The 27,017-nt window shown below is 36.7% G+C and overlaps 3 protein-coding genes and 1 pseudogene across 3 annotated transcripts; all 4 read left to right on the top strand.

The window, feature by feature from the left end:
- The first annotated feature begins 2,577 nt into the window (after positions 1-2,577).
- Positions 2,578-3,891, top strand: LOC103971019 (delta(12)-acyl-lipid-desaturase). The gene has a single exon (XM_009384945.3). The coding sequence runs from the start codon at positions 2,620-2,622 to the stop codon at positions 3,745-3,747; it is 1,128 nt and encodes a 375-aa protein (XP_009383220.2). The 5' UTR covers positions 2,578-2,619; the 3' UTR covers positions 3,748-3,891.
- Positions 3,892-16,289: 12,398 nt separating this feature from the next.
- LOC135582708 (uncharacterized) lies at positions 16,290-17,592 on the top strand. The gene is made up of 2 exons (XM_065189969.1): positions 16,290-16,825; positions 17,162-17,592. The coding sequence occupies exons 1-2, from the start codon at positions 16,425-16,427 to the stop codon at positions 17,457-17,459; spliced, it is 699 nt and encodes a 232-aa protein (XP_065046041.1). The 5' UTR covers positions 16,290-16,424; the 3' UTR covers positions 17,460-17,592.
- Positions 17,593-18,413: 821 nt separating this feature from the next.
- LOC103971021 (glutamate--tRNA ligase, chloroplastic/mitochondrial-like) lies at positions 18,414-22,386 on the top strand (annotated as a pseudogene).
- Positions 22,387-23,658: 1,272 nt separating this feature from the next.
- On the top strand, positions 23,659-26,780 carry LOC103971023 (cyclin-dependent kinase B2-1). The gene is made up of 8 exons (XM_009384947.3): positions 23,659-23,996; positions 24,277-24,418; positions 24,715-24,776; positions 24,876-24,987; positions 25,067-25,160; positions 25,286-25,355; positions 25,451-25,589; positions 26,358-26,780. Exons 1-8 carry the CDS (start codon positions 23,761-23,763, stop codon positions 26,448-26,450), a joined length of 948 nt encoding a protein of 315 aa, XP_009383222.2. The 5' UTR covers positions 23,659-23,760; the 3' UTR covers positions 26,451-26,780.
- The last annotated feature ends 237 nt before the right edge of the window (positions 26,781-27,017 follow it).

Genomic DNA, 27,017 nt, shown 5'->3' on the forward strand with positions numbered 1-27,017 from the left:
CTTGAAAAAGTATAACTAAAGCTTTTGTAATTTTTTAATATAATAAAAAAAATAATGTTTTCTATAGACTCTACATAGATAGGAAAACTATGTTATATTTTACGTTGATTTTTATGGTATATTCATTATTTATTGATCTTTGAATTTATTTTAATTTATGAGTTTTTTTTTTCTCCCTCCCCAACATTTACGATATGAGATTAAACTAGGTATTGAATAAGAGAAAAAAACTGTAAAAAGTTAGAGTTTAGTGTTTGATATATAATTATTTTTTAAATACTAGTACAGATACAGAAAACATAAAAGAAAGTTTTTTTTTAATATATATTTGAGAGGATATAATCTTTCAACTTGAGCCTGAATTTACTCAAAAGAAATTATAACTAGATACAATTTAGTTTTACACATGAAAAAATATTTTTTTTTCCTTGTAACTATGTGTAAAAAGTATTGAACTACCTAAACTTTACCTCAACTATTTTCTGAGTTTATATTTTATTATTAATTACCTGACTTTTTTCCTTTGATAATAAGGTCTTCTGATCCCCAACATAATTTCCTCCGCTTCAACTTTTCATCAGCACCCACACCCACAATCTCCAACTAAATGTTCTCATCATTTCTCATCTCATCCAACCTCACATCTATTAGATTCAAATAAAATTGTCCAATAACTTAATGAAATCCAACCAGGTGTAATATATATATATATATATATATATATATATATATATATATATATATATATATATATATATATATATTACGTAGCCGCCCTGACGATATTTTGGATATCCATTCGTGAAGTAGATGGGGACAACATCTTTAGCTTGTCGTGGCGAAAGAAAAGACTCCAATTGTATTTTCTAATCAGTGATAGGATCATATCATCTTGTGAAATGATATTAGAGTCAAACTGCTTTATATTTTGTCCAAGTGATATGTGGCCTGTCATAGTGTTTTTTTTGTGTTTTGTGTTTTGTTTTGCATTCCATGAACTGCTTTTCAAATCAATAACTCTCAGATAAGGACAGAAGTTAGAAAGAAGCTATTTTAGCCAAAAAAAAACAAAAGAAAGACAAAAGTATAGAATAAACATAGAGAATTAAAGGTAATAAAGATTTTTTAGCATAAGAAAATAAATCTGATTTAATGAAAGAGGAGATCTTTTAAAGGGGAAATAGTTTAATAATAACTTTTTCTTGATTTAATTGTGATATATTGGACGACTTGCTAACTTGTTATAGATCCATGTGATACATTGGATTTTGCTATGGTATATGGTGATGGGTGGTTTGACATCCATGTCAAGTAGAGAGTGATCCCTTTCATGGCTCTTTTTCTTGACTTAGTTTGGTGGGCTTTCTCCTTCGTCGGCAGAGTTAAGAGACTTTCTTTCCCGTCCCATCCATCACTACGTCTTTCCCAATTTGATCTCTATTTCCATTTTTCATGTATCTTTTTCTCTCTCCTTCTTTCTCATTACATTACTAGATGCTAAAAAAATCTATTTAGATGCTAAAAAAATCTATTAAAATATCAAAATAATTCTCTAAAATAAAGAAACTAATGATATATGTACATAAGTGTCATATTCAAAGTTTTCTTAAAAATTTAAGATTATTTTAAATAGTGCATCTGTGCGATGTACTATTTTTTATTTTTCCTCAAAAATAGTGCATCACCTATTAGGAAATTTTTTAGACCAAATTATATACATATATTTATATATATTGTTGACTTGTTTAGGAGCTAAAATGTGAAAAAAAATATTACATAGATGCATTATAATTTATTAGAAATATAAAAAATGAGAATAGAAAAAATGACACACTATTCAAATGCTAAGACATTTATAGAAAATACCAAAAAATTATATTAAATGGAAAACTAGTAACATTACATCAATAAGTGTCATATTCAAAGATTTATTAAAAATTTGAGATCAACCATATTACCCTTCTTATGATAGCGACGAAATAGAAGTTCAAAGAAGTTGGTTTCACTAGCCACAAAACTTGATGCTCACGGGTGGCGGAAATTGAACTAAACACAACGAACGAAGTCAACGATACATTATGACAACGACGATAGAAGGTCATACAATTTAGTTTGCGTTAATTGATAAATATAAAATAAGCATATACAGATAAAAATATTAATTCAAGCTAAACTAATTTTTTACCTGATTTAATTCTATGTAAACCCAAGTAATTTTTTAAGATTAATATTATCTTTTTAAAATGCAAGTGTGTGTTATTTGGGGGTTTTTTTTTCAAAGGATGATCTATAGAAAAAAAAAAAAAAAGTTAGAAGTTTTTTTTTTCTTCAAAAATTCATCCAATAAATTTTATGACATTATACTCATAAATAAATTATGTAGTTTTCCATTTCAACATACGAAGTTAATTTTCATATTGACAACGTAACTTGGGTAGCAGTCTTCCACATGTGCTTCGTGAGAACCTCGTTGGTCAAACCTCCAGCGATAACGCACGAACCACGTGTCTTACCGGTCAACACACGCGCTTCTCCCTTCTTCTTTATACCAAGTTGCATCGCTACGCTGCAAGAGGAGGAGGAGGAGGAGGAGGAGGAGGAGGGGATTTGGGCGGACGCATGACGGAAATGAAACGGGCAGAGGAGAAGCGCCCCCTCCGGCGCTCACCCACCGAGAAGCCCCCCTTCACCCTGAGCCAGATCAAGAAGGCCATTCCCCCTCACTGCTTCGACCGCTCCCTGCTCCGCTCCTTTTCCTACGTCGTCCTCGACCTGCTCTTCGCAGCACTCTTTCTCTACTTCGCAGTGGCAATCATCCCAAAGCTTCCGCCCGGACTCGTCCTCGCTGCCTGGCCACTCTACTGGATCCTGCAGGGCTGCGTCCTCACCGGCGTGTGGGTCATTGCCCACGAGTGCGGCCACCACGCCTTCTCCGACAACTCCCTCCTCGACGACGTGGTCGGCCTCGTCCTCCACTCCGTCCTCCTCGTTCCCTACTTCTCCTGGAAGTACAGCCACCGCCGGCACCACTCCAACACCGGCTCCATCGATCGCGACGAGGTCTTCGTCCCCAAGCCCAAGTCCGCCGTCCCATGGTTCACCAAGTACCTCAACAACCCGCCCGGCCGCGTCCTCACCCTAGCCATCACCCTCACCCTCGGCTGGCCTCTGTACCTCGCCTTCAACGTCTCTGGCCGTCCTTACCCCCGCTTCGCCTGCCACTTCGACCCCTACGGGCCTATCTTCTCGGACCGGGAGCGATCCCAGGTCGTCATCTCCGACGCCGGTCTGATGGCGGTATCGTACGTCCTCTACCGCATCGCCGCCGGCTACGGCTTCTGGTGGCTGGTCCGGGTGTACGGCGTGCCGCTTCTGATCGTGAACGGGTGGTTAGTCCTCATTACCTACCTGCAGCACACGCACCCGTCGCTGCCCCACTACGACTCCGGCGAGTGGGACTGGATGCGGGGGGCGCTGGCGACGGTGGACAGGGACTACGGGCTGCTGAACAAGGTGTTCCACAATATCACCGACACCCACGTCGCCCACCACCTCTTCTCGACGATGCCACACTACCACGCCATGGAGGCGACGCAGGCCATCAAGCCGGTGCTGGGGGAGTACTACCAGTTCGACGGCACGCCGCTGCTGAAGGCCATGTGGAGGGAGGCGCAGGAGTGCATCTACGTGGAGCCAGACGAGGGGAGCAGGAAGAAGGGGGTCTTTTGGTATCGAAACAAGCTGTAGATGATGGCGGCACCGTCGCTTGTGTGCCGTCGGGTGCATCGTTCTTTTCGTGTAGGATTTGTCCTTTGCCACGTTGAAAAGATCTAAGAGAAAGGTAAGAACTACAAGCAACCGTAATACTAAATCTTTTCGTCTTCGTTGTCATCATTCAATTGTGAAATCAAAGAGGAAAACAGAGAAAGAAGCTTGTTAAATAAATAAAATAAATTAATTCGGAGAGATTATAGATAAAAGATAATATTAAGAATATAGTAAAGTTGAAGAATACATCAATTATATATATATATATATATATATATATATATATATATATATATATATATATATATATATATATATAATATCACTATTTCAGATATCAAGTGGTAAACATAAAATGATCAAAATGAAGTACTATATAAGTGATAGATATCTTCACAAACACCTTAAATTTGCAAGTATACACAAGAAGTTGACTTGGAGTTCTAAGAAAAAAATTAAATTAGAAACATATGTTGATTAAGAATTTAATTTTGTTAATGTAGATTCTAGTTATCTCACTTTACATTCATTTGACTAGAATTAGGAAGTGTCAAATTTTCTTGAATAAAAAAATATTAAACCATATACGAGGCAAATCCGACAAAACTCATTTAATACTTAAAAGTTTTGATTATGAAGTGTTGGTTGAGTGTCGAATCCCTCCACACGAAACATTCTAGAACTTGAGAATCTTAATCAAAGGAGGAACACAATAAAAAAAAATATATAGTGAGATTGTAGGAACATTATGCTTGAAATTATATATTAATGTTTGGAATGATTGCACAACATTGTGCATTAATATAATGGTTGTGGTTGTGGCTATAACTCTTAGAGGAATAACACCTTGGCTAGTCATGTGATGTGGAGTTATGGCTAGTCATATGCTCTGTAGTTATCCACTATAGAGCATTGGGTGTTTGTTATATGATGCCGAGTTTTTGACCAATTTGTTGATCATGTGGTGGTAGGATGTCAGCCATGTGGTAAGTGTTGGCTAGGTTATTCTTCCCATATCATTTGCCTGCCTTTGTGCCTTGACATGTATAGCTAAGTTGAGGTACGACGAAACTCTTGTCTATTGAGAGAAGTGTCCTACCATCAAAGAGAACATATCAAGTCGATTTAGTAGTATGATCTTTAAGAAGAGTATCATGTACTTTTTTATCATGTTACTATAAAAAAAAAGTATTTCGAGTCTTTTTAACCATATTGTTATTGAAAGGAGCACTTCGGATCATCTCGGTCGTATCGTTATCGAAAGGAGTACTTTCAGTCATTTCAACCTTATTATCATCGAAAGGAGCACTTAAGATTGTTTCAACCATGTTGTTGGAATTCAGGATGTCGATTCGTTCGACATAAATGTATTACTTAAAAGTAGTAATTTGTCGGAAAAGTGAATTAGTCATATGGTAGTAATTCATTACCGCCTTTGTTCCTTGTAGGCATATTATTTTGGTAGTTACATCATATCCACTCAAATTTTATCTTTAGCATTTCACAATGATAATATAACACTTTTCACACGTGATCTCCTCAACGACTTTCACGTGTTAATATGCTAAACTGTTAGGGATTCTGAAAGTTTGCAATGATGATCTCATATAATCCTTGGTCATTCACATGCTGCTATCGCATCAATCAATCAATCAAACCATTAGGCAAACGAATGATTCTCGGGGTAGCCCAAGGGTCATTCATGGCCCATATAAATAGCAGGACAACCCCATTTGATCGCTCTATGTTTTTAGATGAATCAGAGCAAATGGTTGTGGAAATGGACAACCCCATTTCCATCCGTGGCATCTATAATATCTCCATTTTGAAATGGAGCTACGAAAATTTTGCTGGTCTAAACTTTGTGAAAACAAAGTTGAAACTGAAGAGCTTGTACTTCTTAGAGCACGAGTCATAGAGAATACTAAGGCATGTACTTCACTTCATAAATATTAATAATAAAACACAAATCTAGCATAATGAATATATGATTTGACATTCCTCGCCAACATCCAATGTGAACATTCAAATTCTCCGATGTATAAGAATAATAAGGCACACGTAATAAAACTTTCTCTCTTAAATTAGTTCAAAGACAAACTCGAGGTTCCTTAGTAGCCACAAGGCATATTCATACAAGGTCGATGGAAAGACCGTTCTAAGATATGATGAGAATGTCATTCTCCTACAAACGCGATCATGGATAATGATGAAGACGAGATCAATACCGCTAATACAAATTTCAAATGAATATGAAGAAAATATTTAAAAAATTTGAAAGTAAAACAATTTATGAAGAAAGGAAAAAAAATCATTAAATCACTTTCTCCATTTTAAGATGAGTTTATAGTACCTTGCAAATATTTGTCAAAAAAAAGGGATCTATGATGCACACCAGAAAGGAATAAGATAAGATAGTTATTGAGTTTTTGAGGATTCTAAGCCAAATTTATAAGATTTAAGGATCACTCATCTCCCACCAAATTTTGGACCATTTATTTTATATTTTTTTCTCACATTCAATTAGGATAAAGTAGCAAACCAGCCTTAATCTATTTTGAGTAGTAAAGGCCATCAAGTTTATTTTTGAAGACCTTCAATGTGATAAACATAAAATATGTTTTGTAATCCTCATCAAATCTTATAAGATCATCAAATTAATCTTAACATATATATATTTGAAAGTCCGGTCATGCATCCTTATCATAGAATGGTAGGCAAAAAAAGAAAAGGAAGCCAAACAACAAATCACAGCCTTTTCAAACTTTATTTGCAACACCTTCTATATCTTCATCCTTAATATTCCACCCACTATTCTTATCTCCAAGAAAGGAAAACCAACACTAATCAGCATGCCAATATTTACAGCACCAAATAAGATGGAAAAGAAATAATATTGAGAGAAAGTGGACTACATTTTGTGTTCTTCATACCTCACCTCTAAACAATCAAAAGCATATAAAATCCATTAATAAAACACAAAATAAATCATGTCTAATTTCCAAGCACATCCATGCGAGAAGAGCTTGGAGAAGACAAAGGGAATCCACTGAGCACTTGAAGAAAATCATCCATCTCTTCTTGTGTACAACAAGTGTTCTCTATCATCCTCTCCTCCTCTTCTAAGTCCTCCTGCTTGACTTCTTCCTTGCATGTGAGTTTCTCACGGTCATGCTTCGAGTCGATTAACTTCTTATCCTTCTTCTTCTTACCACCAACTGCTGCGACAGGCTTTCCGGTGAGCCGCTGTACGAGCTCGCGGAAGTTTGCAGCATCCGTCTTCATGATCTCCGGTTCGAATACGTGAATTATTCTGATCTCTGGCTTCGGCTTTGTTATCGCATGTGAACTGTCCTTCATGCCGAGTCTTGGTGACTGTCGCGGTGGTAGAGCCATGTATTCCCTAGGACTGATGAAGTCTGAGAGAGAGGGAGATGGACAGATAGGTAGATAGATAGATAGATAGATAGATGGATGGATATAGAGAGAGAGAGATGATAATGATGATGATGAGTTGAGGATGGTGGGGAATGGAGGGGCTTATTATATAAGATACCGAATGGGTGCTTACATCAAGGAAGAAGGAAGGAGTATAGGAAGGAGAGGGAAGAGAAGAAATCAAAAGGGTTGGGTGGATGGCTGGGGCTGAGAAGAAGAACAAGAAGCAGAAAGGAAGTCACAACGGAAAGTCCACAGTGATCACAGTAAGGTTAGACTCTCTTCATCTCCATAATGCCCAAACAATGATTGGGATGATGTGATACCAAAAAAATTAATTCAAATGATCAACAGTAGAGTACAAATCAAGAAATTAATGTCTATCAAATTTACGTGGATTATGTCCATGAAAAATAATCCAACTCTTTTATTATATAAAAATGATAAAGTATAAAAAAAAAACTCTTTTTGAGTTAATTCAACCCTTCATTCTCTTATATATTCTCTCACATAAATGATGAAGGATATTTTTAATACATAAATTCTCTCACATAGAGAATATATAAATGATGAAGGAAAATTTTAATTTACCATAGAAACACATATAAGTATTCAAAGTAAGTGTATTTTTTCTATACCTCCCTCACACAAAGACTTTGAGATAGCAGAGTCTAAATCCACCTTATCTTCCAAATATCTTGAGTTTTGATTGATTTGGTTCATATTACGGAAGCCAAAAATACTTGACAACGTTAGTCGAAGAGATGGAGGAAAGCTTCTTCCCTTTGTTTCATTTTTAAATAGCTTTCAAGACTTTTCCACGAACAATCCCTCAAACATATGGGAAAAAACTAAACATCTTGGAATCTATAAGGTTTTTTTATCATAGATTTAAACTTTTTTTGTCTATGTTATATGATATCTGTGCCATATTACGGTTCATAAAATTTAATCGTTTCATAATTTTGTACAGTCCAATAAGGACATACTCAAAAAGAAAAAATGTTAAACAAATGTGAGACAAACTATAGAATGAATAAACCGAGATCACACAAATAAAGATGATTCACTTTGTCTATTGACAAAGCCAAGATATGTCTAAATCATACAACACCATGAAGACATTTACTCAGTCTAATTAAAACTATTTCTCATGGTATCGAACAAGAAATAAATAAATTGATCAAGGATGCAAACCATAAACAAATGAATAGAACAAGCAAAAATAAATAAATAGTTAAAAACAAACAAAAATAAAATAAAATGGAGTGCATGAGCTTCCATCGGCAACATGTGACATGATTGGGCTCTTTGGAGTCCTTTATGGATAGTTATACTCGGATGTCTCAGAACTGTTCTCTTTGCATGGGAAACATCCGATCGCCATTAGACTTCTTTCCTTTGTCTTTTATAATGTATTATGTACTTGACAGCATGAGGTTAGAAATCACCATCACATTCAATAATATAATCATACATTGCAGTTGACTCACTCCTAATATTTCTGTTCTCGCCGCCATTTCTCCATCAACTTTTTGTCAGCAGATGGATGACCCACACGTTGGCATTACAATCATTTCATGATTTCTTGTGGTTAAGAAAATTCGAAATTGATTTCTTCCTATCGATCAAAGACCAGTTGGGCCGTTTGGTGTCCCTGTACAGATATCGATGTTCAAGAAATTTCCTTTTGTTTTTTGTTCTACAAAGGTAAATTGTGAAGGTAAGATTTGATCTTAGAAACTTGTGATGATCTGAGAGTATCTTACAAGCTAAGCTAACTAGTAGTTTATCAGTCATTTAAGTTAGTCACAAGCAGCACTGTGGATGTGCATCACCATCAACAATGGGCATTTCTTTTTTTTAGTAAAAAAAATCTAATTATTTAAGCAAGTCAATCATAAAAGTGCCCACCAACATGTGGATATAAATATTCCTATATAATTCGCTATCATGTTTTCTTTTTTCTCTATATACATTTTACACTTTTATATCGGGTGCACATACTCCGAAGCTTTGAGTCATATATTGTTCATCAGAATTATGAAGAAAAAATCTCCTAAATCGATTAAATTAATATGTAGAATATGATCCATTAGTGTTATGTTTTAATCTTCTACTATCCAACTTTTTGTTCATCTAATTAAAATATTTGACATATTTCATTCCTCGGTGAGAATTTAGAGAGATAGCATGGATTTGGACATTCTTCTCTTTCTTCTTCTCTCCTTTTCTTTTAATATCTTCAATAACCATGGTTAATTAGAGAGATACACGAGCAGTAACTACATGTATACTAACTAATATTCTTCTAACATGTACTTGCATAAAAATTTAAATGTAAAAATATATAACGTTTGTGAAAATTATAATTATACACCTATGCTTTTTCAACTTCAAAATGCTATCTTATTCTATACTGTGATCATGCAAAAGGCCTTTAATCTCTTTGCGTATTATATGTCTGACGTGGAAAAGGATAATAAGATATTGTTTTCGATCTCTTCCTAATATCAACCATAACAACAATGTTTGAGATGGAACAGAAGATGCTGAGCTTATTTTACCAACCCTCGTGCTCCCAAGATTATGAGACACCCTAAATGATGTCAGTCTCCAAGAAAGATGACTAAAGTTTCAAAATTACATATAAAGGTGTCGCCGATGTATACAAAAAGATTCATTCAATGGTTAACCATGACTAGAATTTTGATGTGTTCAAATTAGGGTTTGCTTGCTTGAATGAAACACATCGAGAGCCGAAATTTCTTTGCCCAAGTTGACAAGCCAACCATCAAGCTCGTGGAGGTAATAACTTGAAATGCTTTTCTACTATAAGGCCATGTGCTGTCTCGAGAAGAGACTAGTTTGTGTGATATCTTGAGAGAGAATTGTAGGTTTGATGGGTCGTTCAAGTTCGCCAGTTGACTAATCAGTATCAATTAGAACTCAGATATCATGGTGGTATTAAGTTATTTTTATATTTGTTTGTTGGATGAAGGACCAAACATTTGATTTGTAGTAGATAAAATTGCATGCTTAATTTTTGTTGTGTGTATCTTCCTCACATCTTGGTGGACTATTTAGGATCCCTTGTAGATTATATCGCTCCATGGACTTCACAAAAGATTTGAATGAATCTTGTGTCTACAAGGTGGTCTAGATGGCTTTGTGATAGAATTCATCCTCTAGTTTTGAGACTTAATGATGGAATGTGACGGAGGAAAAACTTAAAAGTGTTCTTTGCCTCTTTAACTATTGTTCTCTCTTCGACTTTCCTTCTGTATTACATATTCTTTAATGGCACATGTGATCAGAGGTCTCTTCCTAATATGACACTTCTCAAGATGAATCTTTAGGGCTAGGGAAGAGAGAGATTTATTTATATTTTTAGATGTTGCAGATTTAATTTCTCAACTCAAAATATTTATTTATTTTTTTAGATTTGGCTCTTTTTTTAGTTTCTATTTGTTTTGACTGATTTTAAGTGTGTTTCTGAAAACTACAATTTCGGTTATTTACTATATATATATATATATATATATATATATATATATATATATATATATATAAAGATAAACATATCACCAATGAATTCTTTTGGTATTATTATAAAATATTTAAAATGATACTCAAGTAAACTTGCGCTTTCATAAATGATTTTTAAAGTATGTGAAATATCAAAAGTAGTTGTACATTTAGAAACCTAATCAAATTCATTTCAACCAAAAGCATAATATAAAATATTTTTAGTTTTAACAATTAAATAAAATATTTATTTTTTAGGATCATCTCATTCATCCATAGGTTTTATGGATTTTTTAAAACCAAATTCAATAATATAATATAAATCACAATCTATGAAAGATAAAGAATTATATTCATGTTTTCCTATAAGTGTAATATATGTTATTAAACATAAAAGGATGTATGATAGAGTAACACTCTTGATTGTTTAAAATTTGAGACTATCGTCTTTCTCATTCTTTAAGACCTAGGAAAAAAATATTACATTTGATACTCAATTTTACAAGAATCTCACACATAGTATACTAAGTAACTCAACTAGAAACTCGTGAAGATGAAAAAAACTCGAGTAAAGCTCTTAAAATTTTTTTTTAACAATATAAAAGTTTAAGATAGATGCCTCTCAACTATGCTTGAAATGGGATATTTATTTCCTCAAAAGGATCCAAAAATACGAAGTAAATTAGGAAAAAATACCTAAAATCAATAGTACTTGGGTACTACCACCATTCCAAGTAGTAATATCGTAGGCCCATCAGGAATGCCTGCATGATTAGCGAAGGGTGGGCATCGGGGACTCCTCAAATCTCGGTAATGAAGCGAGCGATGAAGTGAGAGAGGGGTTCGTCGTCCTTCTAGCTTAGATTGAGGAGCATGGCTACGGAAAATTTGGGTTATGCGCTGGCCAAGAAATTAAGCTCGAACTCCTTTGCGAGTTAGTCAAAAGATGAAACCGAGGTTGGCTGTGCCACATTCGAGCTGGGCCTTAAAGAGTAGTGGGGAATGTCCGACATATTAGGGCATCGAAGGTGCCATATAGGGCCATCTGAGCTCGGAAGGCAATGATATGCTTTGTCAGGTTAGAGCTATCTTCATAAGCCTCGAGTGTGGGGAGGCGAAAGTTGAGGGGTATTTATTTGTCTTGGATCTCCTGTACGAAGGGAGACCCTACGAAGGAGGCCTCCCCGAGCTCCTTCTTTGATTTGTGGAACTCTCATTGGACCTAGTCCAAGTATCGATTCACTGAGCGTAATTGAGCCCGGAGAGAATCCACTAAGTCGGATGATAAGGTATCAGGCTTGAGGCTACTCAGGGTAATGCGTCGGGGACCAAGGGCACTATGCTCTAGCATCGGCCTTAGGCCTCCCGACTACTCTTCAGTCGGTGGATTGCCATCCACAACTCTGGGTTGTTGGCCGATTAAAGAAGGCTCCTGTGGCAAGGTGACAAGGGTCGGTTGGTCCCGTGGCGATGACGGTTAGGGCAATGTCGCCGGCTGGGCAAGCTAGGGAGCGATGGGGATGGTAGTTTGCATAATCCCCGTTAATGCTTGGACTTGGTGGGCGAGGTTAAAAAACGCCTCGGCGGAGAGAGCGGCTCTATACTATGTGGCATCATCTTGTACAACCTCAGACAGGAGCAAACGATTGTCTCATCCAAGTTCGAGGTATCATGTCGGTATAATACACCGTGGCCCTAAGGCTACACGTTAGCGTTGACATGGCTATCAAATGTTGCCGCGGGGGTGGTATCAGAATGTGGCATATCAATGGGACTTTTGTTGTAGGAGATAAACAAAGATCTATAATTTTCTTTATTATTATTATTATTATTATTATTATTATTTTTGGCAAAGATGAAGTTCTCACTCAATACAATTTCTCCCCCGCACACTATATACCATGAATCCCCATTATTTATAGAAACCAATAGATACCTCGTGAAAGGGCATATTCAATGTCAAACACCTAATCATAAGTTCATGAAAGGTCATATTCAATGTCATGAAATCCTTATCCAATGCAACACTTGATTGTTGTATATTTCTTTACATACAAGAGAATTTAAATTTAAATTTATTATTTAATGCACCATTTATGTTTTAGGTCATTATATGGAAATTATATAACCTGTTAGGAATACAGTGTAGTAGTAGCAGCATTGCCAAATCGAGAAGAGAACTTTGTTCCAAGCTACTCTATATAATCCTTTTTATGTATCCTACCCTCAACATTGATCTCTTTCTTTCGCCATGAATGGAGGTGGAGGCTCGTCCCTTGGTTGTTCCAATGGTACGACGCGAGGCTTTCGCCAAGAACCCACGTTTATGCCAAACACCTGCACGCTCTGCAGGAGGACTTTTGCAACGCCCGAGTCTCTAAGAGTTCACACTACTATCCACTGTCGAAACATGGAGTTGTTGCGGTTACAACATGAAGCACTCATTGCGAGAGAGCAGAGGAGCCACGACTCGAGCAAGCAGACTCCCCGAGATCATCATGGCGACCATGGCATCGACATGATACCGCTCACCCCTAACCACGCCTTTTGGGAGCCATATCGGAAGGCCGGCCAGCTTCCTCCTGTCATCGACTTTATGGGGGTAGGGAATTCTATGGCTTCGGAGCAACCATCTTTGCAACTTCCTCAGGAGGTCCACCATCAAGATGACTCATTTGATGACACCATCACCGACCCACTAATGAGTTCACCAAGTGGTGAAGAGGAAGGTGATGAGGGGCACAGTGAACCTTGAGCTAATTAGGGTACCTCAGAAAAAAGAACAAATTTGTAGTCATTGTAGTATATTCTGGTTCATATTAATGTCCAGCTCATGCTTCTTTTCTGATACATACATCATTATTCTTTTCTATTTATCATCGAAGTAGTTTTTTAGATTTGCATCAATATAAGCATGCACTAAGATCATATAATATATATATATATATATATATATATATATATATATATATATATATATATATATATATAATAGTTCCCATAACCGAAAAGGGGATCTATAATAATCAGCTATGGTCCGATATGTTAAGGTGATAAATATTTTAAAAAATTCAAGAATAAAAATAATGTAATAAAAAAAATACTTCGATGCTTATAGCATTTTTTATTAGAAGGTGAGTTAAAAGATGAAAATAATATTCATGGTTTATTTGAGAGAGTGTGGAAGGAGATTTGGCTTGGGTTTAGTTAACTCAAGGGAACTTGGTTAACAAAGAATTTACGAGGTAAAGAAAAAAATCTCATTTATATACATTCTCACACTAGAATTATCTTTTTTGCTTCTGATAATCCATATCCATATGGGTGTCATTGTCATGACTCGAATTTGATGGGCTAATTGATCTATCAATTTCGTTTGGTTCAAATCACTGATCAAAATGTTTAAGCTGAAGTTGCTAGTAATACACTCATCAGACTCTTATAAGTCAATATTAATCTTGTTCACTTTGAATATAAGACTAATTGGTGGTGTTACGATTGATGTTATTCTTCTTTTACTTCCATAACATTTTGATGGTTGATACCAAAAGCCAAAGGTCAAATCTCGTCCACCGCCACCTCTTATCGGACAGCCACCATCCGAAGCTGTTCGTCTCCAATGTTCTCAAGACCAAGTACACCAAATTCATCGGGTGTTCGTAACAATGCGTGAGAGAACCGGCAGAGAAATGTAGTGTCTTTGACTACCATTATCTCGATCGCAAATAGAAGAAGCTGCGTCATGTGTACTTTCTCATTGATTCTTAGAGCCTGCCAAACATCGGCGTCGTCTTCAGTAGGGTTTGGAATCGGAAGTCGGTCTGGGAGAACCAAACCTTTTCCCTTCATAATAAATATACTTGGCGTCGGCAACGATCTGTTCTATCCAACCACAAGAACTTGGCCTTTGGCTGCACCAACAGCTGGTGTTCTGACATCCTCAAAGTGTGCACATACTAAACTATGGTTTTAAGCAGTAAGTGAAGGTTACCACCCACCCTTTCCCTCCCAGAATTGACTGCTCATTGGTTGCTGTCAGTTGACAGCACAAAGATCCATACAAACACACATTGGGCCATGTATTTCTAGGGAGTGACGAGGGATTTATATATATATGTATTGACTTGGGATTCGCTTAAAAATAATTTCTTTTAAGGTCTTTCAAATGGCGCTCATCTTCCTTCTCATTATTTTGGTTTTGCCAATTCTTCTTGTTTGACTGACAAATGATGGATTGAAGTCTCGCTTGGATTTGTGTTGAAAAGGTTGGAAAAAGCATGCTTGCTTTGCGTTGACAAAGCTTCTTGCAGTAAAAGTTGGAGGCTAAACCTACGATTAGATTGCGATCCAAATCCATGGCTTACAGTGGACTAAACAAAGATATGCTCAAAAGCATGGTCAAATATATGCGTGCTGAGATCACCCTTCATCAAGTTAGCTTCTTCTTTATTCGAAGACATAAAAAAATGTTCTTTGGGACGATTTTCTTAAAAAATCTCACATTTTTAGGTCTTTTTATCAGATCTCTTTTTCCACATTACTTACAAAGAGCTCATATTTTTTCAAATAACAATATTATTTTAATTGATAATGTTGGTTCCAATGGAAAACCCAACTAGATCGAGTTGGTTCCTCAACCAAATTACCCGTGTTAAGAATAGTGCGGCGTTCGAATAGATAGGAATCCAACCACGAAAGGCGGCTTCAATTTGATTAAAATAAGATAGACTTCAATCGGAATTAATTCAGACTTACCTAACTAAACTAGTTCAAAGACAATTAATTGATTTGGTTAGTCAATTCATAATTTAAATAATTTAAAATTATAATTGAATCGACATAATATTTATGAAATTAATGATATCAAAGTTTGAATCGGTTAAGGGCATAAGATAATGAACTCCGTCGGACTTATAATTTTTTATATTAAAACAAGTTTAATTTGATTTAGAGTATTCTCTGACTGAAATTATTGATAACCTTCATAACTAGTTGGGTTCTAATTTAATTTCGATCGTATTTCTAACGCTCATAAATAGTATACATAGTATTTTTGAATAGGAATACATCATTTTGATTCAGTAAAAAATATAATATGGCCAATTCAGGCCAGCATTGGATTGGTTTGACCGAAGAACCGGTCAACCCAACTGGATTTCATAACTTGTCAGCAATGAACGATGGTACTTTTGTTATTTAAAAAAAAAAAGTTGCTCCGAAAGTAAATACAAAAAGGAAAAAAATCAAAATGTAAATTTGGTTTGAAAATTTGCCCAATCTTTTTTTTTATTTGAGATTGACTGCCGTAACTCACCTAATCTATTAGGTCACATTTCTTTCTATCACCCAGTGAGGGAAAGGAGTCAATTGGTAGAGAGATGGAGATGCAGACAATAATAATATTGGTACAGTATATTAGGCCCGGCCCATTTGTGAAACGATGGGAACGCAAATCGCAAGGCGATCGTCAAAACGGCATGTCCCATTCCGCCTGCGTAACGTAACGTGTCGTCGGCCTCAAAAGGCAACTCCTGTGACGTGATGAGAAGGCGCCCTCTCTCTCTCTCTCTCTCGTTCTCTCCGCGTGTTTCTTCCTATTCTATCCCCCCTTGGTTCTTTATTTCCGTACCCACTCTCCCCTCTCCCTTCCACCTGCCGAGACCTCTTTACGGCGGAGGAAGATACGATATATGAAGCCGCTCAAGATAGAGGAGATGGTGGCGAAGAAGCTGGCGCTGTGGCACACCACGACGTTCCGGCCCATCATCACCCACGACGAGCTGGAGCCCATCATGGCCTCCGCCGGCTTCGTCCCGCTCCCCGTGGCGGCGGCTCCTCCGTCGTCGCCCCAGGGGGCGCAGCAGACGCCGTTGGCGTGGAGGGAGTACGCGTCCCGGTCGGAGGCGGCGTACCGAGGGAGAGAGAGAGGGAGACGGAGAGGGAGAGGGAGGAGGAGTCTGGTGGCGCCGCCCCGGCCGCGGCTGCCGTACCCTCGGATCGACGGCCTCCACCTGATGGCGTATAAGGCTTTCCTTCTGGCCCTCGAGTTCTACCTCGACCCCACCTTCGTCCCCGACCTCTTCCACGTCAGGTGAGTGATACATGCACTGCCTGGCCCACCACCCTTCCTTTTATTCACAGTATTGCCACCAATGCCACCGTTGGGTTTCTGTTCCTTCTTCTACATTTACCTTTGCAAATACACAACACAAGGATTTGAGTGGTCCAACTCCCCGTCTCCTTACAACATCTCGATCATGTTCCCATCTCCAACCTTGTAGTTAGTTTCATTGCTCCAAATGGAGAGCTTATGATATCTTTCTTCTTTAGAGAATTCTCTGCGATACAGTACGAATAGAGTTTCCATGAGTTCCAGTGATCTCCCATCATGTAAACTACCGTAATAGAGTTTCTTGTGGTGGTGCAGGACGATGTCGCTAACGAGAGTGCATGACCGGGTGTTTGAGAAAGCTTATCGCCCCATGAAGGACTGCGAGATGGATGAGGAAGGAATCGTCGTGTACCGGGAAGGAACGCTGGACTGCCAAACGAGGATGGTTTGCAGTCAGTACAGCAGCGATGATGTCGACGACACCCGCAGCTGTACGGATAACTCCATAGAAAGGAAGAGAGATTGTACCGATGATGTTGATAATGCTGCCGACTTATCTTGTTTGGTTCCGCTGAAGGATCTATTCCCAAGTAGGGATAAGAGCACAAGTTGACATATTTTTCCCTTCTTTTTTGCCGATCTGAATCCTCCTTGACAATTTCATGTGTTGGATGTGTGTGTGTGGTAATGGTGCATTCAAGACAACGAAGCTGTTTGTCATCTGCTCCAAAGAATTAGAGCTCCAACTAAGTTGGGTCCATGGATTCATTCTATTCTTTTTCTCATATCACTGGAAGGTTTGAAACTTTTGTGTCAACGACACAGACTTAGTCAACGAGCCAACTTGTTTCTCGACCAAACTTTAATCACAAAAGGTCTATAAAAAAATCCGAGGAAACAATAACTTTATGGAATAATAGAGCACGTTCTAAGAAATTAATTGATATTCGGAAGTCAAAAATTATTAATTAAATTGTTTGGATTAGTATAGTAGTAATTAGATTTTTTATTTTGATAAACCTCCAACTTTTATTAGAAATTTATTGAATAATGAATTAAGGAATTAAAGATATGATTGTAAAAGATTTTGGGATAGTTATTATGAATCCTTACCATCCATCAGCGTATCATATTATTTCATTAATCGTTATTTTCGATGGTGAAAATACTATTGACAAAAGTCGTCCAACTTATGGGTCAATGCATGTATAGATATTATTGACATCGATAATATAAATATATATATTATATATATATATATATATTTCATGATGTCTAATTTTGATGTTGTGACCAATTGATTTGTGAGGAAAGCAATTTATGCATTTTAATTTCATTTACAAAAATATAAATTAATAGAAAACAACAAAGGGGGAAGCGAGAAGAAGAATTTATTCGGATCCCCAATCATGTCCGTCTGATCTCGATCCATGGTCAAAAAGCCATCAGACTCTGATAAAAGTTACAAAAGAAGAGTCGCATATCGTTTTCCTGCGCCCGCCGCGACAGGGCGTTTGAATCATAGAAGGCTTTCGAATCAGGCAGTGTCGGTAGTAGAATCGACGAAATGGCGAGTCTAGTCGTGGGGTCGCCATGGATTCGGATTTGGGTGTTTCCCGAGCTCCATCCTCCCTTCTCCCGTCCAGGGCTACCTCTCGATTCACCGGAGAAATCTCTCCGTGTCGGCTTCCTCCGCCACTGGTCTCCAGGAGGGCGAGGTGCGCGTCCGTTTCGCTCCGTCGCTGACCGGGAATCTGCACGTCGGAGGCGCGAGGACGGCGCTATTCAACTACCTGTTTGCCAGGTTAACATCTCCGTCCCTCTCCCTCTCCCTCTTCGGTCGTTTGTTATGGGCATTCCGGGTTTTATGTTATGCGTATGCGATTTCAATGCCTTGAAAAGGGCCACTGGAAAGAGAAGAAATGAGAATTCGATTCCAGATCTCGTAAAGGTTGAATTTTTGGTGCGCTCCAATATGTTTGCACTTCTTAGATGCCATTTTCGAGTGGCATGTAAGTGCCTTGAGGTCCGTGTTGAACTATTTGAATTTAGTGATGATTAGTTCATGAACTGAGACGATGAACTAACAAGCTGCCAAAATAAAGTTAGGAGAAAGCAAATTCTTTCTGTCGAAATGTTAATGAGAAGGCTAAGTATGATTAAATTAGCATGTCGATTTTTTGATAGTCACTTCGTCTAGGGTTTTTCTTGTAATTGAGATTCTCCAGATTTTAGGGATTTTCTTGTAACGTAACTCTCTTAATAGAGCTTACTTTGTGCTAACATGGTCTTCTACCCATTTAGGTGGATGAATGGTCAACATTTAAGATCTCTTCCTTCATAAGGGTTGATCAAGATTTTTGGGGATAGATGGAAGTCCACAGTCATTCTCCTACAATCTGATAGTGAATTTGTAAAGGTGTTTGCATTTTTGGCATTTTATTGGATGTTATGACTCTGAAGTCAATGCATTAACTAGAAAATTTTCTTCTTTCACATCTCAGCATTTGAGATGACATATTTTCTAATATTTCAAATATTCTTACAACACCTAGATGTGTGAGAACCATAAAATGTGTGAATAGGATTGGTTGCATTGGTACAGTGGCAATTCAGTACTTGGCTGCTTCTCTTAAAAGTGAGGACTTTTGCTTCAAGCCATATATATTACTCAGAATGATGCTTAAACCAATTTTGGACTTGGCATATACTGCTGACTAATTGTTAGTTGAAACTTAAATTTGTTGGACCAGATCAATGTCAAGAAATGCAACTATAAGTTATTGTGAGATGATTCCCTGTTTAAGTAATTTCTGCATTGTCATAATTTCAATATAAGAAAAAGAAGATGGGGCCTGTTTGAGTAATCTATGAAATTTATGCACTTTATTTTAATAGATAGTAGGAACGGACCACTGGATGGTTAGACATTTTAGGATTTTTTGTGAAGTTTAAGATTTTTCAGATAAGGTAATTTACTGTTCATGGGCGTATTACCACAATTAAGGTGTAACGTCTGATTCTGAAGCCAAGATAACACTTTACTAGCCTAATACTTGTTTATATTCATGAAGTATCACCATAAAACATTGTTGAATGGTTTTGGTGGTTATAGATAGTTTATCTGATTGTTCATGTATGCTGTATGAATTGGTTAATTTTATTCATGTCAATCTTCTCAGCTTCTCCTTCTCCTACAATGGAAAAGGGTGTTGAACAGAGAGTTAGCTGATACTGGATAGACATATTGATGTGCAGGATGCAGCTGAACTATTGAAGGATGGAATTGATTTGGTAACATACAGACAAGGCTCTAGTGAATTTGTTGTCTTATCCTCTGCACTCTACTTTAGCCAGGTAATGTATAACATCTTCGATAGTTTATATTTGAGGTTATGATAAGACTGCATATTTCATCAATTTATAAGTTTCACTTGAGCAACTTCATCTGTTATATCTCAGTGAACTTAGATTAGCAGTAATGTAAGATGTTTCCAGTAATAATTGGCTCACATGGATTTCTATGCTCAGTAATTGGGTTTGATCACTAAATTCTGAAATATGCCATGCTGTCTAAGCATGAAATCATGTAAATTCTGCAGTGCTGAATGTAAACCTGTTCTACAAGATAAGCTCTCAGAGGTGTTTGCCAGCTAGATATCTTCTTATGATTGTGGAGAGCTCTGTGAAGCACCTAAGGAAAGGTCATGCAGGCTGGCAAAAATGGGTGAAAAGCTTCGGCAAGCTCCTGAATCGCAAGGTCAGATTCAACTGATGCATGGAGTTGATTATCTTCTTGACAACTTGAATTGTTTAATATTAGTAAGTTATTGATCTACCAATTATATTTATTCCTTACTTCTAGTGATCAACCGTGCAATAAAAAAAGTAAATAATACAAACAAATAAAAGGGCAAAAAAAGAAAGCCTATTTCAGCAGGATCTTGTGGGTATAGAGCTGGAGATCAGTGCCTGCATGTCTGAATTATGCAACCAGATAACTCCGTAAGTCACACAGTTAAGACAAAGCATGTCTGAATTTTAGTTGAATGGTTTTAGTTAGCACATGTATACAAGAGACTCCATTGTTCTTATTTTAACTAGTGATGCTGCCCTCTAGCACCTTAATGGTGGGAAAAGATTAACATAGACGGTCCCCAGTAGTTGGGATCTTCTTCTTATTGTTGTCATCGTCTTCTATACCACAGGGCTTCTTTTTATTTTGCGTGATCTTTGCGCCCTAAACACATATAGTGGAAGAGTTGATTATATGGGGTTGCCACTTTTTCCCATGAATCTGGAGCATATATTGACCTTTCTAAATAAAGTTGGATATGGTTCAAGTTGAGAGCAACTGAAACTTGAGTCTAAGTGGGGGTTTTTTACATGTGTTTCCTGTATTCCTGACTTGAATCAATACACTCTAAATTATTGTTTTTTTCTGACATTTCAAACTTTAAGTGATTGTTCTCAGTTTTTTTTCCTAAAACATTTTATTGGTACCAATCTTTCTAGTTCATACTAACCAAAGGATCTTTTTTCATTGGTGTAATATCCTCTATATTTAGTTTATTTTAAGAAAAATATCTTTCCCTTCAATTTATGAATTTATTTGAGGTCTCCCATCAAAAAACTTGTTTTTTCTAAATAACATAATTACTTGTGTCTTATTTTCCACTATCAGAAGGAATTGACAAATAGCTAGTCTGATTTGACAGATAACTGAGACCTTCACACATCCTCGACTTGGATAAGAATTAATTTAAGAAAGGTAGCAAGTGGTATAACATGCCACTGTACTATTTGGTAGAATGTTATGATGTGCTTTCTCATCCACTATAGTAGCAGTCAATATATCTGTAGATTCAAGGTAATGCCAAAAGACTTCTAGCTATGGATCAAATATATTCTTGAAACATTGCTTCTGTGATATTGCCTCCATTTATTTGGGAAATTTTAGCTAATTATGGACATGTAATCTATTAAACATGATGATCATGTCCTCCTATGTTTCATCACTAGATGTTTTGGTCATCTATATCGACTGTTTCTGCTTGATCATTAATCTCGGGAGCTCATCATCTCTAAATTCGATTCCTTGCAACAGGAAAGATATCGCTTTATGCCTATCCGAGTATTGCTCACCGGAAAACTTCAAGGGCCTGACATGGGAGGCAGTATACTTATGATATAAAAATGAGGTACTTATAGAGTAATTAGTCCACAAACAGGTTTTGTACCATTAGATGAGAGGATTCAGATGCTAAGGGAGGTGGAGTGGGAGTTCTTGAAAAAGGAGGTGACACTACCATAATCCATTGCTGGTGTATCTCACTAGGATTACTGGTAAGGCATCTTCTTAATCATTTAGTTGGAGGTTCACAAGACACATGAGCAAGATGGTAGTAGTGAATTTTGAGGTTTATGAAGTTTCAAGTGTCAAAGAATTTTTGAAGACATAACTTATATTTTTTTAAAATAAGGTTATATTATTTTTGAAATCCTATTTAAAAACAGTATACCTTTATTCAAAAATAGTATAACTCACCCCACTCTTTCTCCACAAAATTTTTAAATTTTCTGAAAAACATAGAATGACTTCAAATGCCTAAATTGTCACCTTTTCTATTCTTAACCCTTTAAGATAGGTATTTTCTAAATCATCTAATTTCAACCATTTATGCAAATTTTATTCACTATTATTTATTTAAGACCGGTTTAAGTTTTGGATTGAACAAGTTTGGTTCAATACAATGAGTTGGTTAAATTTGAGAAAGAAGGAAGAAGAGGAAAAGACAAAAGATTGGTTAATGGTAGTTTTATTATTTTGAAAAGTAGAGGTCTTATGCTAGAAAAAAAATGAAAATAAGAATATTGTGCGAGAAAAAGATGCAAACATGTGCTTTTTCTAAGCAATTTGCTCGATTTTAAACCTATATAAAAAAAACATTATTAGCATATGATATAATAAAATAAATATACTCAACTAATACTATAAGCATCAATATTTGTAAATTATTTTAATTCATTATATTAATTAAGGGAAGATGATAAAAAGAAAAGGAGTTGGATGAAGGAGCGGCTGATGAACATCGAAAATTTGAAGGAACACGAGTGAAGGGAAATGGACATTTATTTGGATGAGTAATACGGAAAAAAAAAAAAAAAGACCCATCAAGTAAGCGCTTTCTTTCTCCTCCTCTCAATCCCAATTTTATATTCACATAAATACCATAAAGAATAAATATTATAAAAAAATATATTACTTGTGTTTATCATTTAATAATTTGCTTCTTGATTTTATTTATCAAAAAAGATATAGTGTAACAATTTGTTTTCTTGGTCATTTTAGGGATTAAATCATTTGGTTTCTCAATTAATAATTTGTTTTTAAACAAAAATGTAACTCTGGTTTTCTAAAATTCTCTGATAATATTCAAATGATTTTCACCAAAGAGATTGTAAATTCACTTAAATTTAGTGAAATATAAAAAATAATATAATTTTAAACTTTTAAATATTAAAAATATATATTATTTGAGCCTTTGTTAGTCATTTCAAAAGCTTTTAAAAAAAATTAGAATACTGGGGAAACGTGTTAAATTAATTTCTTTTTTTTTCCCTTTTAAAGACCCACGCGCACCTCACGTGACAACATATGAGGGCAGGGCTACACACGCCAATTCGAATTTCAAATATCGCGAGCCGTTGGGGCGGGCAGGCGAGCGAGCATCAAGAAAAGGTAGAGAACAATTAATAGAAAAAGAAAAGAGATATCTATAAGTAAACCCCTTCTCTTGTTGCCCAAAAGAGAACACAACCCTTCGTTCAGAGTCTATCTTTTCTCCTCCTTTCTTCCCTTGCTCGATCGAGCCACACAGCGACAATCGGAGAGACAGACTGAGAGAGAGAGGATGGCGACAACGGTGCGGCAGCAGCAGCCGAGTCGGGCGATGGACGCGTACGAGAAGCTGGAGAAGGTTGGGGAAGGGACGTACGGGAAGGTGTACAAGGCCAGGGAGAAGGCCACCGGCAAGATCGTCGCCCTCAAGAAGACCCGCCTGCCCGAGGACGACGAGGGCGTCCCCCCCACCACCCTCCGCGAGGTCTCCCTCCTCCGCATGCTCTCCGTCGACCCCCACGTCGTCAGGTTGTTTTCTCTTCTCTACCCGCTAGGCTTTGGTTCCATCTCGTCTTCCTTTTAGGGTTTCTTTACCCGCTAGGTTATTCCTCTTGGGAAGTCAAATCATTACTTCATCTTGCTCCCCTAATAGAGGAATCATTCACATATTTCCCTTGCACGTTTCTAGGTCGTTGTTTTATTGCTCGTCCTACTTTTTCTTTCTATCTGACGTTATTCTAATCCTTGAAATCTTGTCATTCGACGCGCCATCTCTTAATTATTCTGATAGGCTTCCCTGTGATTGCAGATTGTTGGATCTCAAACAAGATAAGAACAAAGACGGGCAAACCATTCTGTATCTCGTCTTTGAGTACATGGACACCGATCTCAAGAAATACATCAGAAGCTTCCGTCAGAACCATGAACAGATTCCGCCCGAAACTGTGAAGGTAACGACGCCTACAGACCGTGTTGCTAATCCAACTTGTACATGTTAATCCTATCGGTATATAAATATGTTTTGTGTGCAAACAGATTGTTGAATCGGTATATAAATATGCTTAGTAAAGATTGTTGCAGGGTAGTTATTGAGGTTCCAAAATGATCACACTAAGTTGAACCTATAGCGCAAACAATTTTGTTAAGAAGCTTTACTCGGAGTTTGGAGTATAGTATAGAAATTTGTTCTAAAATGATTGTTCGGCCGACACTCTCAGGAGGTATTTCTTAATCCTTTGTCCTACAGATTCTGATGTATCAACTATGTAAAGGAATTGCGTTCTGTCATGGGCGTGGGGTGCTGCACAGGTAAAAATCTGGTTGATACTTCTGTTTCTAATGTCAAATTGTTATACGGACAGAACATGTGTTAGAGTTTCAACTCCTTGCTTTTCTTCATGTATGTAGAGATCTGAAACCTCACAATCTCTTGATGGATCGAAAGACTATGATGTTAAAAATCGCAGACCTTGGACTTAGCAGAGCATTCACTATTCCTCTCAAGAAATATACTCATGAGGTCTGAATTTTGAGCTTATTTTCTTGATTATCGGCTTATGTTCTAGTTCACTTTGCTCAACGACAACTGATTGCTTCAGATCCTGACTCTTTGGTATCGAGCTCCAGAGGTTCTCCTTGGGGCCACACACTATTCAACACCGATCGATATGTGGTCAATCGGCTGTATTTTTGGTAAGTATTTCTCACCTCAGATATGCTAGGAATTTGGTTCATATAGTTAGATATGACATCCATTTCCATGATTTTAAAAGAAGTTTGCTTCCTTGACTGTTTTTTCCTCGGCTTTGAACTTTTAGCTGAACTAATTACAACCCAAGCAATTTTTGCTGGCGACTCTGAACTGCAGCAGCTTCTTCATATTTTCAGGTAAAGTGCTTCTCAATCCATAAATTCCTTTTATTCTTATTGTCCCTTCTAAGTAGGTTACTCTGTTAGTTTCTCTGATTATGCTAGTGATGTAGGTTACTGGGTACACCAAATGATGTAATTTGGCCTGGTGTAAGCAAATTGCCTAATTGGCACGAGTATCCTCAGTGGAGCCCCAAGAGTTTGTCATCTACTGTTCCTAATCTGGATGATAATGGATTGGATCTACTCTCGGTAAGAGGATTTCTATATCGACTGTGTTTTTTATATTTAATTTATTCTTATCTTTGCATAGTTCATCAGAAATTATCTTTTTTTAAAAACCTGAATATGACACGCTACGGATCATTCAAAGCAAATAATTTTGCTATTAGATATTGAACTAGATGGAACACTTTAGATGTCAATCTGAAATGGTATGAATTTAGACATGAATACGAATAAACACAACCCAGTGAGATGCCTATTTTGAAGTGCTTTGCTTACTTGTTTGTTGGAACAATTTAAGCATATTGAAGCCCTAGATGCTTGTGTTCTTTTGTTTCTAACAATTGAGATGATGATTAGCCCATTAAAATATACATCTTGAAGCATATTGTCTTTGTTTTACAAGAGACAAATATGACAGTATGGATCATTCAAAGCAAATAATTTAGTATCGGATATTGACCTAAAATCAAACACTTTTAGATTTCAATCCAAAATGGTATGAATTCATACACACGAATATACACAACCCAGTGAGACCCCCAGTACGAAGTGCTTTGATAACATGCCTTTGGGAACAATTCAAGCATATGGAAGTACTAAATGCTCGGACACTTTTGTTTATTATAGCCATTGAGACAATAAGCCGATTAAAATTTACAAGAGACTATCTTATGGTTTAATTCTTTTTTTTACTTTTGTCTTTGTTTATTATTTTTTTAAAATTATTTTTTCCTTTGATATTTGATTTTCTTGGTCTAGATTGATTCAGTCTTTGGAACTTTGTATTTGCAGAAGATGTTGCAGTATGAGCCTTCAAAGCGGATTTCAGCAAAGAAAGCTATGGAACACCCATACTTTGATGATGTAAACAAGGCATATTACTGAGCTTCTTCTGACTGCTTGCTGTGGCTTTGGTTTAAGAACTAACAAGTTAAATCGTCATAATATGTGGCTATTATGGATTAGCTTTTCTCGAGCATTCTATTGTGTTTTGCGGAATGCTTATAACTACTACTTGCTTTCACTAATTTGTTTGTGTAACCTTTCCATCTATTGGATTGGCCTTTCTCGAGCATTGTATTGTATTTGGAGCAATGCTCTTGCTTTCACTAGTTTGTTTGTATTGTGGAAATTTCCGTCTTTTCTCAAGCATTGTATTGCATTTTGAGGAATGCTTACAACTATACTAAGCATGGAAATTTTATTTTATGGTAACTTTCACTAGCTTGTTTGTGTGGAAGCTTTTCTAAAGCATTCTTATGTGACCTTAAAGAACTTTAATATTGAGGAATCAGAAAGAATCAGGAATTTTTCATCTCTTTTCTCAAGTAAAATCAGATGGGTCCAATTAGGAAAATTAATAATATTATAAATGCATAATAGATTTACTTCACTAAATACTTAGTCCTTCACCTTTTAAAGCTGGAAATTCTGGTAATAAACATTTATCTT

The sequence above is a fragment of the Musa acuminata genome, chromosome BXJ1-6 (genome assembly GCF_036884655.1).
Source record: "Musa acuminata AAA Group cultivar baxijiao chromosome BXJ1-6, Cavendish_Baxijiao_AAA, whole genome shotgun sequence".
In the NCBI taxonomy this organism is placed as follows: domain Eukaryota; kingdom Viridiplantae; phylum Streptophyta; class Magnoliopsida; order Zingiberales; family Musaceae; genus Musa; species Musa acuminata.